The sequence below is a fragment of the Festucalex cinctus genome, chromosome 3 (assembly GCF_051991245.1).
Source record: "Festucalex cinctus isolate MCC-2025b chromosome 3, RoL_Fcin_1.0, whole genome shotgun sequence".
In the NCBI taxonomy this organism is placed as follows: Eukaryota; Metazoa; Chordata; class Actinopteri; order Syngnathiformes; family Syngnathidae; genus Festucalex; species Festucalex cinctus.
Window position 1 is genome coordinate 26,624,991 of NC_135413.1, and position 13,915 is coordinate 26,638,905.

Consider the following 13,915-nt stretch of genomic DNA (forward strand, 5'->3'; position numbering starts at 1 on the left):
TTTGTGATCCTGTTTTTACAAATCCATCTATTTGTTTTCTGTGTTGGATTAAGCAACCCCTCAGCCCCCCCCCCCCCCCCCCCCAAAAAAAAACAAAAAAACAAAACAAAAAACTAATCCTTCACCTGACAAACTGGTAAGTGAATATTAGGGCCCTCAAAAAAAATCTTTACGGTTGCAAGTTTTAAGGGACCAAAAAAATGAGTGATTTCAATCATTATATTTTTTTTAAATTAATCTGTTATCAGAATTTTATTCTGCCTAATATCGCAATCGACATCCATATTGGTCAGGCTCTAATGAATATGTGAACTCACTCAGAGGCGGTGAACAAGTGGCTGGCGTTTGTGGAGATGCCGTTGATGGGGCTGTCGTGACCCTTGAGCTCGCCCAGGCCGGCCAGAGTGTCCGTGTGCCACAATTTGAGAACCCCCCCTCGACAGCCACTCAGGAGGGCCGGAGAGCCGGGGACCACCCCCAGGGCGCACACCCAGTCGCGGTGGGCGTTCGGGACTTGCTGATGGGAGAAGGTTGAAGTAATTGATGAAGAATCCAATATTGGATCAAGTGGAGTTCAAAAAGAAGAAAAACGTCACAAATCTTCCCAGAACATAAATAAGGACAAACACCACATTGTGGAGCAATCACGACAGTATCTCATGTGCCACTAATCACATGCCGTTACGCAAGCAGCACCTGCAGCAAGTCCTTTCGGTCCAGGTCCCACTTCTTGATACCGTTGTCGCGTGAGCCGCTGAAGAAGAAGTCACCCTGGATCACCAGAGACTCGATCCCGTCGTAGTGGGGGGGTTCAAAGTTGTGGGTCGGGCCGATGGTTCCCAGGGAGCCTTCAGTCACGTCAAAGAGCTACACACACGCACACACAGTTAATACAACATTAATACACCAACCAAACCTACAGAGAAGCTCCATAGTGAGGAACAGACTAAATCACAACGTTGTGGAGTGACCACTTGTCACTCTACTGGGATACTAATCACCAGGCAGAAAACTCCTACATGTCAAGTAAGATCAGAGCTATTATGAGGAAAACTTGGTGGAACTAATGTTGCGTTGGTCTCTGGAACATAAACATGGAGACACAACATTATGGAGCGACTGCCTGTCAGTCTACTGAAACCCTACTTCTCCTTAAAGATGTCGTCTCCACATAACTTAAATTCCGAGGCAGAATGGTCATGAACAATAAATTGTGTATCGCTCAGGACTGTTAACATGGACACACACAACGTTGTGGAGTATTACCCACATGTCAGTCTACTGGGATATAACACACCTTGACATAGTGGTCTTTGGAGCCGGTGATCACCAGGTCCTGATTGTTCCCCGAATGGTCCACAGTCAAACACATAACAGGACCCTGGTGACCGGTGAGTTTCCCAGTGGATGCAAATCTACAAAGATAATTGATCAGTCAATATATTGTGCATTTTTACACAGTATACGGATCCAAAAAAAGAATCTAGATTCTCACTTTCGTAGATCCCACACCCTGACCGAGTTTCCGGCTGCGGCGTATAAGACTGTCCCGTTGGGGTTCAGTGCAATCTGGTTGATCAGGTTCTCACCTGCCGGGATGGTGACCGTCCGGCTGGTGTTAGCTGCGCAAACGTCGCCAACATTAACCTGACCGGAGGAGCTGCAGACACAAGGGGGTGCCAAGAAATAGTGTTAGAGAACAAAAAGATGGATGCACACAACACTGTGGAGTGACCATATCAGTTTACTGAGGAAAAAAAAAAAATGTTCAGCATAACACAAATCTGAGAATCACTGCGTGGAAATACATAATGTGTGTAGCTCCCCAGAATATAACACTACGACTCCACAATATTGTGTGCCTCCATGTTTAGCATACTGAAATGCTAATTGTTGGGGGGGAAAAAAAGTGTTTCCAGTAGAAAATTTAAGTTCTGAGGCAGAGTGGGCAGAACAAATAAATCATATAGCTTCCCAGAACATAAACGTGGACACACACACACACACCATTATGGAGTGACCCCAGCAGTCTACTTGATTGATAATAACTGCATAGCATACATACATAGCATGGCTCCCTGGAAAATAAAATGGACACAAAACATTATGAAGACCCTGTTAGTTTACGACAACGCTAATTGGTGGTGAAGACACTGTTTCTACAAAATGTACAACCTGCAGCAAACTGGGCAGAACTGATAAGGTTGGTCCACAATGTTGCATGCGTGTGTCCATGTTAAGCCACTGGAATGCAAATTGGTAGACATTACTCCACGTAACATAAAATCTGAGGCAGACAGAGCAGAGCTAATAATGTGCAGAGAACACTTCAAAATGGTAATGTCGCTCCACAATGTTGTGTGCGCCCATGTTTAATCTACTGGACCAGTGATCGCAGAAGAAACCACCATAAGATCTAAGGTGGACTGGGTGGAAATAAGTTCCCTGGAACATAAACATGGACGTACACAACATTGTGGAGCGACCTCCCCCTTACTCACTCACCAGAGCGTCCGGATGCACTTGGCCGAGTCGCGGATGTCCCACACTTTGATGTAGGAGGTGGAGACGGAGAAGACCAGGCTGGAACTGTAACGCACCGACACCACGTTGTTGGGGTGTCCAGCCAGCGACATGATTTCCTGGCCCGTCACCAGATTCCAAACTTTGCAACTGCGGTCTGAAGGAAGAGGACCACGCAGAGTCAGCGTCTAGCATGGCGGATGTTAGAGCAAGGCATTGTGGGTATAATTAAACAGGAAGTAGAAACAGTTAATTTCACGGCTTTTTTGCGAATTTTATTAAAATAAAATAAAAAAATTAAAAAAAAAAGAGAGGGTAGGGTCCTTCCATGACTTAAATACACCTTTGGATCCGGTGAAGAGCAGGTCGTCGGTGGATTCGACGCATAGGACGGCCTTGCTGTGTCCCTCGGCCACGTGGACGCACTGCAGCAGCGAGGCTGAGCGACTCTTGGTGGACGCCACCGGGTGGATGACGCCCCTGCAGAATCAAAACACAAACGTGGCCATTTTGCATGCTAACATCGCGGGGTTTATCTTCAACGGGAGGTGTTCCGTGCTCACAATCAGGCACAGAGTCATGCAGCTCTGTGGAAAATTCAAATCATTAGGAAAAAGATGGACATAAAAGGGATGAAACACACAAAAAAAAAAAGAGGGGCAAATGAGACAAATATTGTTCTTCAAATGTCAATTTTTAGCAACCCCAAATAAAGTGTTGTTACTTGTGTTGAAACATAGGTGGTGCCACTGAGTTGAGGTTAGCTTTGACTGCTATGTCAAAACACGCAAGCGATGCTATTACCATTTGAAAAGGAGCATGAAAGTCTTATTATTATCGTAATGGTGAGCAGTAGTAGTAAAATTAACTACTGCCAGTTACTGCTAATCACTAATAAATCGGCATCAGTCGTAATCTATGTATTGACCTTTCTGCTGCACAGAGTTTCTATTGCACTGTTACTGTGCAGCACACGTCCCACAACAGCAAGAGAAACTTTTTCTTTTCTTTTTTTTTTTAATGCCATTGTAAGCTGGAACTTTGTAAAACAATATAACGGTCACAAACACAAGCTGTTAGGGCACTAAAGAACATTCTAGTTTCCCCCCCCCCCCCACACAAGTTTAAGAGAGCAAATTAGAGATGTTATAGTCATGCAAGTAGCATCTTTGTGAAATAAAGATAAATGTCAGTTCATTCTCATCTCCACCATTATCTAAGACTACAGTTTTTTTAACATAGGGCTGCTCGATTATGAAGAAAATATTAATCATGATTAATTTTGACAAGAGAAACGAGAATGTTTTAACATGTAAAAATATTGAGACGAATTTCTTTGAAACACTATAATAGTGTAAATTCCTTTTGGGCCAAACAACATTTATTAAACTAGTCATTTTCCATCTTTTATCATGGAGTGTAATAATTGAATAATGTAAGAGATACTGCTTACAGTTGAAGTCCTCATGTTGACAGTGTAACTAATTAAAATTCCTTATTTTAAAGTAGTGGTGTTCCTTTTTTTCTTGAATCATATTTTGGGTACTAAAAAACTGTGCTCATGTACAGTATACAGTCTGTTTATATCAATCGTCGTAATTCATATATTGGTTCATATCGCTAGCGGCCAATAAATTGGACAACATTATGTGTGACAACTGACAACTTCAGTTGGATGACTTGTCATTTGTTTGTACATTTTAGTAAAAAATCAGCCTCCAAAGCCAGTTTCATGAAACATCATCACTAGACCAGCAAAAAATAAATAAATTCACAGCTAAATATTTTGGTTAAATTTTGGTTTGTAATGGCCGTTTTTTTCCAGGGGTCCTTCCAAAAGGAATTTGTCCCGACCTACAGATTTTGTCCAGTTGCTACCTAATTTTATGCACAATCTAGATAGCCGATCCAAAATTCCAAAACATTTGGCGTTTTGTAATTGTACTTGGGCAGAGAATGGCGGCAAAATTTACATAAAAATGGTCAAGTGTGATTGGGGGGGGGGAGAATGAGGAGAAAATTAGAAAAACTGGTCAATTGAGTTGATCAATTTGAGTGCCAAGCCAGTATTAGTGGAGTTACTGCAGCCTTTTTGGTGTTACTGTTGGCTCTTACTGTTTAATCTCCTTGAGCTTTGCCCTGTCGCTTGCCGCTTGGGCCTTGTCATACGTCTTCCTGCGAGAAAGCGGCGAAGGTGCCGGCGATGCTCGCTTATCAGCAGCCGACGGCATTCTGGAGCACGGACTGATCGTTGGATTCGACAGTTTAAGGGGACAAATGAATCATAAAACAACAACAAAAAATGGGGGTGAAATGATGATGAGGCGCATGCAGGTCAACGCGAGTAAGTTTGCCGACTTACACGCTGAGCATTTTAGAGGAGAAGGCAGGCGAGAGCGCCGCAAAGTCACTGCCGCCGTCCGGCGTCTCTGCTAGAGGCAACGAGAAGTCGGCTGTGTCGGGGGCGGCCTCGCTGTTGGCGTACAGGAGCTCCATCTGAGTGGTGGTCCGCCGGCGAGCCTGAAAAAGGCAGGAAGTGAACCCGCATGTAAAGCCTCAGAGTCCAATCAGCGTATGCTAATGACCTCTTTATGGAATGGACTCAGACTGCTGTATTTGGGAATTCTTGTGTAAAAGTATAATTATATTAAAATCTTGATTTGAAAATCAGAAAAAAAAAACACTAAAGAAATATATATGAAGACAAAAAAACTTAAAAAAAAAAACCTGATTAGGTTGATCGGAAAATGGTATACAACATAAAATATGCTACATTGAAAAATACCTTATTCCTGGACTTTGTCTCACCACAGAACTTCATGAGATCTGGCACAGTGCTGAAAGGACAATGCAAACAGTTTTATTCATTCATCTTGTTAATAGTCGTAGAAAGGAGGCGATGCCACACCCAACTTACCTTCCCTCTGCAGACGGGCTGGCGGCCGACTCGTCGCTGCTGCTGTCGTCCCCGTTTTCTGTGGGAAAAGAAACCTTTGTCAAGACTCAAGTGACACTTAAAAAAAAAAAAAAAAAAAAAAAAAAAAAAAAAGTCAGCATACTATATAGTCACTTGCAGTGGAACCTCCAAAGTGAAACCCACACTATTCCTTCTTGGATGTCTTGTAAAGTGCTTTTTTACATCTCTTTTCTTATTTTGCTATTTTTATTATCTAAAAAATAATAATAATGATAAAATTTTAAAAACATGAATAAAAACTTTTTTTTTCTCAACAGAGTTACAGGTCAAAAAAAAAAAGTTTCCTATTGGGTTAGGGGAAAAAAAAAAAAAACAACTTTTCCTCTATAATTTTATGATTTTTTTTTTCCCCCTGAAAGAACAAGTTTACCCCCCAAAAAATTTTTCAAAATTTCCAAATTTTCTCCAAAAGAAATGACTTTTTTTTTTTTACATATAAAAATGGCATCTTTCATTCTGTTTTCTAAAAAAGAAATAATAATAAAATTTTAAAAAAAATTAGATGCAATATATTTTCCTTAAAAATATATATACTATGACTGTTCATTGAAGCCACAACTATCATTCTTGCAAAAAAAAAAATACATTTTACACTTAAAAAAAAAACAAAAAAACAAAAAAGAGACTAGAAGGATTTAATAAGTATAGCATTGCGTATACAGTCATTTGTATTATGTTAGCATCTATAACATTATTTTGTGATGGAATTTAATTTATTCTATTGCCCAATTGTATCACAATAATATCTTAAACTACAGTTACAATATCATGACATTTTGAAATGGTTGGGTTTTGGAGGTTCCGCTGTAGTTTATTTATGATAAGAGAATGGATTTTTGGAAGATGGAAGGCGCGAGGCGGATGATGGCAGGCGATGTCACCACAGCGCCATGCCGCTTCAACGGGAACGCCTTCTTCACGGAGCTCAGCCAGAGGAGGAGAAAGAGAGGGGGGTTAAAGGAATCGTTAGTTTGGGGCTCCTGGGGTTGACCTACAGAGATGGTCATGTGATCCATGAATGCTTCCTGTGTGTGTGTGTGTGTGTGCTAGGGGGTTAGCAGGGTGCTAAAGCATGGAGGCTGCAGCGGGTGATGAGCTGGGGGGGAACGAGAGGACCGAGAAAACTGGCTGCACCTCATGCACCTGTTCAAGTTAGTTCCATACAGAGCATGCGCTCACAAAGCAGACGCTGATGTGGTTCCACTTACCAGCTGCCACGTTACCTAGCTCTGCAAGAACACCACAACACAAAAGGAAACCGTGTGGAAACAGAAAACACAACAAAAACATGGACAAATCACAAAACCACAGTTGGAAAGGAGGAAGGAAGGAAAAGTGAAGGAAGTAAAGACACTTTAAAAAGCATCCCGCTGAACATATGCCGGCCAACTTCACTATGTTCCTAGGATCCAATTTTGGGGCCAGTAGAATTACTGTATTGTATAAACCCCGTTTTAGAGCCCTCTATTGCTCTGTTGAACAAAAGTAATGAGACAAAAGCTATCGATTCACTCTCAAAACTTTTGTTCAAAAAGGCGCGATTGAAACCAGCTCGTATTCAGCAGCAGGCGCTCGGAAATTGAACAAGTCATGCAACAGACAGTAACACAACAAGGTAACGTTCAAGGTCAAAATTGCGGCGTCTACCTTGCAAGGCGTTGCCCAGCAGCGCGTCCAGCTCCGGGTTGAACTCGGCCTTCTCCTTGAGCATGTGGAAGAGCAGCTGGTTCTGAGTGGCGCTGGTGATCTCCGTCTGCTTCAGACGGCCCTCCATCACTTTCACCTGGGACTCCTTCTGGGCCGCCTGCAGACCCTGGATACACAACCGCACACGGAGTTTGGGAACATGCACTGAGCTAGTCGGCTAAGTGGCTAGCAAGCTAAGCGACCTGTTGCGCTACGCGGCTAACAAACCAACGGGCCAAAAGGAAAACAACTAAAGCTTAGTAGCTAACTAGCTACCATTCCTGATTCTTTATGAAGAACAGGAAAGAGCTTGACGAATAACTACGTGGCAAACTCGGGTGACTCAAAACTGCCCATACAGTGCTCATATATGTACGTACCTTGTTTATAGCCATGGACATAAAGTGATCCAGCAGGAAACGAGCCTCCGACAGAGTGCATGATCCAATCACAGCAGAGACGTCTACGGTGTCGCCTTCCTCCTGGACACCAAAAAGAAATAAAATAAAAAATCATATTGAGCAACCAATGCCAACATCCCGGCGCCTGTCTATCCGATTTCCTCACCTTGGTTTCCTCCATCTGCATGATGTTAGCCTGACAGTCGGCGATGCTGTCGTTGATGTAGTCGATGTTGGCGGCCAGCGCGTCCACTTCCTCGTTGAGCGGGCCCACCGCCTTCTCCGCTTCGGAGCCTTCCCTGGACAGTCGCTCTCGCTTCTTCACCACCTTTTCCTTGCGCTTGGTCAGCTCCTCGCGTTGCTATGGAAACAAGACACTTGACTATGTGGACAGTTTATGGAGAAACCACCCTGGCTAATTGTCCCCTGACACTGATGTATTTTGTTTGACAAACTCCATTCAAGGTGTGTCATATGAGGGAAAAAAAGTATTGGGACATCAGCTCCAATTTCGGGGCAAAAAAGGTAGAATTTTCTTATCATAGAATTATAAAGATATGTCTTAATGAATGATAAAGAATTATCAGATATGTTGTTATGAAGTAATCAAACCCCGAGGCCGCCATTTTACTTAAATTGCTAATTAAATCTTTAATAAATTTGTTTGTAGTAAACTTTTTCACCACCTAAATTTCCATGAAAATAACTTTAAAAAAAAAAAAATATATATATATATATATATATATATATATATATATATATATATATATATATATATATATATATATATATATATATATATATATATATATATATATATATATATATATATTGATGTATAATATCCTACTTTATTCTAAAAAAAATGACTATTCATAGTTTTGTTTCCAAGACAAGACCATTCTAAAAAATAAAATGCCTAAAACGACTTCTGTATTGTAACAAAAAAAAAGAAAAGACTTTTATTCTAAAAAAGAAAATGTTTTCCAGAAAAAAAATACATTATTGAAAAGAAAAAAATAGACCAACCGACATGTAACCATTTTCAGAAAAAAATACTTTACTCAAAAAATAACTACCCCAAAAAATATGAAAAAAATAAATAAAAATCTAGCTTTAGCCTGAAAAAAAAAATCTAATTTTATTTTTGAAAAAAAAAGAAAATGAAACATAAGCAACAAGAGTACTTTATAAAAGTACTTTTTTTTTCCCCCCTCAGAAATATTTTAAAGAAACATCTTGTGTTGGCGTGGCTTCAAGATTTGTTCGCTGGTAGCTGGCTCAGTCAGTTTTTTTATTTTCCATTTTCACAAACCTACCTTGAGGAGGCGGTTCATGTCATTCTCCATGTTGGAGATGGTCATCCTTTGCATAATAACGTCAGAGATGCGCCGCTCTAAAGACTGCCACTTGTTGCGGGCCATCCGGGTAGAATAAAGGCCACCGGCGCGCCGGGGGGAGGACCTGCACGTAAGAGGAATGGATATATATGATTTTATGAGACTCCATAGGACAAAAAAAAAAAAAAAGTAATTGAAAGCAGGATTTTGTGTTTTATTGTGTTTTACGGTTTTGTCAGTGTTTAATAAGAAAATGAAATCAGATGAAAAGTATACCGCGACAGTGGCCCCACTTTCCCAAATGCTAGCGCATTACAGTAAGTACAAATGGAATGGTACCTGGTGCCGTTGGGAGCGCCGTGTCCAGAGTACACGCGTCCAGAAGGGGGACGGTGAGACGAGTCCTGGTTGGGATCTGGCAGGTTGATCTTCCGAATGACTTTCCCCGAAGTGGGCCTGGCCTGCCTCCTCAAAGCCGTCACCTAACCCCACAACAGAGATGACGCTTGAATGCGGCGTGCCAAAAAAGAAAGAGCGCCGCCTAGAGGCCAAAACCCACCTCCTCGGTCTTCCTCCTGAGGATGAGCTCCTGCTGCCTCTTCTGAGCCTCCAGCAGCTTCAATTGGTGCTGAGGAGGGGGAGGAAAGGCGACGATTGTCCGTCAATGGGTCATCTGGAGATGACGACGACCACGAGGCGTTCACTGACCTCTTGTTTGCGCTGGTCCTTCTTCAAGGAGGCGATCTCCCGGTTTCGGCGGGACTCGTTCATGCGGTTCTTCTCCTGCTGCTCCTTCATCTGCTTCATGAGGCGAACCTGAACACAATGACGACAACTCTTTGACTGCCAAAAACGTTTAATAACGATTAGTAAAATCACTATGTATGCCACCATAAACGTTAAATGACGTCAACTATGTTTTGTTTTTTTAATCAATGGGAAATACGTCTTAAGTGCAGCGCTGCCTGGTCAATGGGTTGTGGAATCAAAAACACCCACTAACTATGGCCAGCAGAATTGTATCTCTTATCAATGGGTTGCCGGTGTATGGAATTACAACGAAATCTGAGGAAAAGGAACGTTTTCAAGAATGTCGTGAATGATCAAAGCCTTTGTCACATTAAACCTAATTCACAGAGCGTCACTAAACAAAAAAATAAATAAATATTTGTGTCAAAGTCACTGTTGTGGAGAAAATGTATCTGTCTACAAAAAGCTTGTTTTCTCCTTATCTTTTCATTTTTTGCTCAATGTCACTCATATGACCTGATTTCAAATGGTGATTACTTAAGGACGGAATAAGGTAGAAAGTAACATAATTTTTTTTTTCAAATAAAAGAATAGAACGCGATCTTTCATGTGGTACCTACATTACGTGTAGTAAAAGCACACAATATTCTGTTTGCCTTGAAAGTTGAGTTAAAAAGCTCGGAAATCGGCTGGCACTGTGGGGCGGCTGATTTTTTGAATAACGTGTGGCAGTATAAGAGTTAAAAGTCAGATCCCAAGACCTTTTCTTTCCTGTATACGAGTGTTACCTTAGTTTTCTTCATTTCGGCCACGTCCATCTGGAGCTTGCGTAGCTGCTTTTCGTACTGCGACTGGTTTTTGAGCAGGCGGGCGTGCTGCTTCTGGGCCGACTGCAGCTTCTGCAGCTCCTTGTTCATCATGCTCAGCTTCCTCTCATACTCAGTCTTGATTTTGCGGGCCTTGTCGTCCGAGCCGCTCTCCACAGAGCCTGAAGAAGGTACACGTCGTCAAAGGTAGGACGCAGAAAAGTAACACTTTTTTTTTTTTTTTTAACTGTACTTAACTCATTTACTCCCAATAACGTATAAATACGTTTTTTTTTTGTTTTTGTTTTTAATGTTCTAAGTGTCCCAAAGATGTATTTATATGTTTTTGGGGTTTTTTTTTATGCTAGAGCATCCAGAAGGCTTTGATGCAGCCTCTCAACTGCAAAGAACGGTTGCAGAAATGGTAGTTATTACACAAACGGCCAGCAGGTGGCAGCAGAGCAAAGGAGATCAACCAGGGCCATCTAGAAAAAAAGCTCAATTACTTACAATTTTAAATAGATTTGTGAAAACTGATGAAACTTAGCTCTCTTCTAATGCTAATTGCTGCAAAGCGGAAACAGACAGAAACATACTTTTTTCCTGATCAAAGAAGAGACCTTAATCTTTCTTTTGATAGGTTCCATGCTTTTATAGCAATAGAACACAATATTCTGTGGGCCTTGCAAAATCAGTCAAAATCCAGTAAAACAGAAAATGTGAAAATGGCTGGGAGTGAATGAGTTAAGTAGATTTTTCAGGCTTTAGAACTTTAAAAGGGTGGGTACATATTCCACTTGTGGATCCACCCAACATCGAGGATGGATCCAAACACGGGATCTTTTCAACGTGTGCTCACTCATGTTCTGGAGGACGCGGTCTCGCTCCAGCTGCGTGTCCCTGATCTTGCACTGCAGCATCATCAGCTTGTGCTCGTACTGCTGCTTGAGCGTGTGCAGGCGGCGCTGGCTGTTCTCCAGCTCGTCGATCAGCTTCTGCTTGATGGCGATCTCGCACGTGATGTTGGCTAGGTCGGCCTGGAAGTTTTCTGTGGAGATTCAAGCACGTCGTAGAGGTAAAACGGCGTGAAAATGCCCGTCCATCCATGCTACTTGTTGACTTCGCCAAACTGCCCTCACCTTTCTCGTCTGACTCAGAGTCAGAATCGTCTGAGCTGTCCTCCACCTCCATGTCCTCGTCCTCCTCTTCGTCGTCCTCCTCTCCTTCGTCGTGCTCGCTGCCATCCTGCACATCCTACCGGGTGATGGTCAAGAGTTTAAAAGATAAATTACAGATATTACAAATATTTGGAGTTATGTTTGTATCATAGAAACAAAGGTAAGGATACTGATGGCAATAAAGAACATTACTTTGAAGAGAAAGCTGTTTTTTGATATGTGTTTTGAAATAATCAATTACATGTCATCGTACTCTATGCCAAATTCAAACACACTAGTATTATTTTCAGATATTTTATATTTTTATATTCTCCTTTTCAATATATTATGAGAATTTTGATCTAATTTGTATTATTATGCGGATTTTTTTTAGATTTTACATACTTTCATCACAGTCATTCATGGTTCTACTTATTTTCAAGACAGTTTGTGTATGTGGAGCAACTCACCATGTCGGCATCATCGCTGGCTCGCTCGGCGTTGTTCTCCTTGTCGCTGCTCCTCTCCTGCTCGTTGTCGGGAATGTCCTCTTTTCCTACACTGAAAGATGGAAGGACACGTTTGTTTTTCTTTTACCAGATGGTAAATTGCACTTCAATCTTCCTTATTATTATTATTATTATTATTATTAACTCAAAACACACATTTAGTCTTTATGAGAGGAAAATCGCCTTCTTTTTAGCACATAAGCTTTAGTTTCCATTGAATTTCAGCAATGTTTCAGTTAACACTGGCCACATGACATAAGGTATATACACCTGTTATATACCACAACATTAGGTACACCCACTTCTGCCTTTACAATGATAACGCTCACTGTTGAAGTGACATTCAAGTTATCACTGTAAAGGCAGCTTGTTGATAAGACATAATGCTCAAAATTCTGTACAAATATATTTGAATATCTCAAAATAAAAAATATTATGGAAAATAGAGATTAGGTGAAAAAAGAAACTATATATATATATATATATATATATATATTTAAGACCAAATATATTCAGTTTTTAAAAATAAAAAATAAAAACAACACAAATAATAGAAATAATAATAGTAAAAATAACAATAATAAAATACTAGACAAAAATAAGACCTTAAAACAAAAAATATTCAAATACTCTGAAGAAAAATATAGGGGAGAATTACAAACGTATCAGACAAAAATAAAACTGTACTAAAGATCTAATGACATATTCAAAATAAATACATCAAAAGAGTACACAAACATTACAAAAAAAGACAAAACATTTGCTGAGATATTCTTGCGGTGTATTATGTCACCAGAGCTTTTTTGGGGAAAAAGACCAATGTTGAACCATTAAAGAAAGTATTATTGTGAGAAAAAAATGGTTAGTAAAAATCACAATATGAAATTAAACGACAGAGATTCGCCAGTGGTCAAATATTAGGTACACTTGAATAATGTAACGAGATCAAAGCAACAATGCTCAAAACATGTAAAAAAAAAAAAAAAATCTACAGAAAATTATAATTGAAATATGTTAAATATTCGTGGGGGAAAACTACTCAGACAAAAATACAAAATTACTGAAAAAATAATGCACACATATTAAACACAAAAATATAAATGATATTGTGCAAAAATGTTGGAAAAAGCTGTCATTTTGCTACAGCTGTATTGGTTGCCATAAATCATGCAGGTGTACCTAATGTTTTGGACGGTGAGATGCTGTCACTAGCTTGGTGGGAAAAATATAGCGTGTCAAAGCATGAAAACAAAAGAGGGACTGTGCAGTGCGCCGCAAAATAAATAAACAAAAACAGGTATAAGAATTAAAGCCATTTTGGATAAACACTTCATCCAAAGCTAGTGACACCTTTATTTCAAATCCTTTGGAAATCTTTCGCAGCTTTAGCAACACAAAATTATAACTTCATGTGAATTAAAAGAACATTTTAAATGACAAACACAAGCAGTGTTGATGGTGAACTATAGGCAAGAAGACTGAGGCTTGTGTTTCATGATTACGATGAGGATGAGTTCGAAAGTGAGCAGCAAAAGGGGCAGCGGGAGGGCGGAAGCCAACAAACCTGACGGCAACCTCCTCCTCCACTTCCTCCTCCCCCCTCTCTTGCTCCTCCAACAGCTGCTGCAGTCTTCAGGGGAGGGAGTGAAAGTTTAAAAACGAGAAGTGAAGAGAGATGAGGAGAGGAAGGAAGGAAGTGTGAGAGAAAATCCAGCTTTTGCCAGAATCCAGGGTCTATAGTTCTTAAAGCACAGCAACACCATCCA

General features: G+C 40.6%; 1 protein-coding gene across 7 annotated transcripts in view; it reads right to left on the reverse strand.

The window, feature by feature from the left end:
• Window positions 1-13,915, reverse strand: part of kif21a (kinesin family member 21A) — a 31,657-nt gene that overhangs the window by 3,416 nt on the left and 14,326 nt on the right. The window contains exons 13-35 of one of the 7 annotated variants that reach the window (XM_077517177.1): window positions 13,714-13,779; window positions 12,111-12,201; window positions 11,623-11,737; window positions 11,343-11,531; window positions 10,466-10,665; window positions 9,636-9,743; window positions 9,487-9,555; window positions 9,267-9,409; window positions 8,907-9,051; window positions 7,754-7,948; window positions 7,567-7,668; window positions 7,148-7,313; window positions 6,709-6,729; window positions 5,441-5,498; window positions 5,309-5,360; window positions 4,886-5,043; window positions 4,639-4,767; window positions 2,867-3,003; window positions 2,506-2,680; window positions 1,496-1,660; window positions 1,298-1,415; window positions 697-867; window positions 318-517 (exon numbers count right to left, since the gene is read on the reverse strand). In XM_077517177.1, coding sequence (XP_077373303.1) covers window positions 318-517; window positions 697-867; window positions 1,298-1,415; window positions 1,496-1,660; window positions 2,506-2,680; window positions 2,867-3,003; window positions 4,639-4,767; window positions 4,886-5,043; window positions 5,309-5,360; window positions 5,441-5,498; window positions 6,709-6,729; window positions 7,148-7,313; window positions 7,567-7,668; window positions 7,754-7,948; window positions 8,907-9,051; window positions 9,267-9,409; window positions 9,487-9,555; window positions 9,636-9,743; window positions 10,466-10,665; window positions 11,343-11,531; window positions 11,623-11,737; window positions 12,111-12,201; window positions 13,714-13,779 — 2,973 coding nt within the window. The other 6 variants (XM_077517179.1, XM_077517178.1, XM_077517180.1 and 3 more) reach the window with 6 other exon arrangements.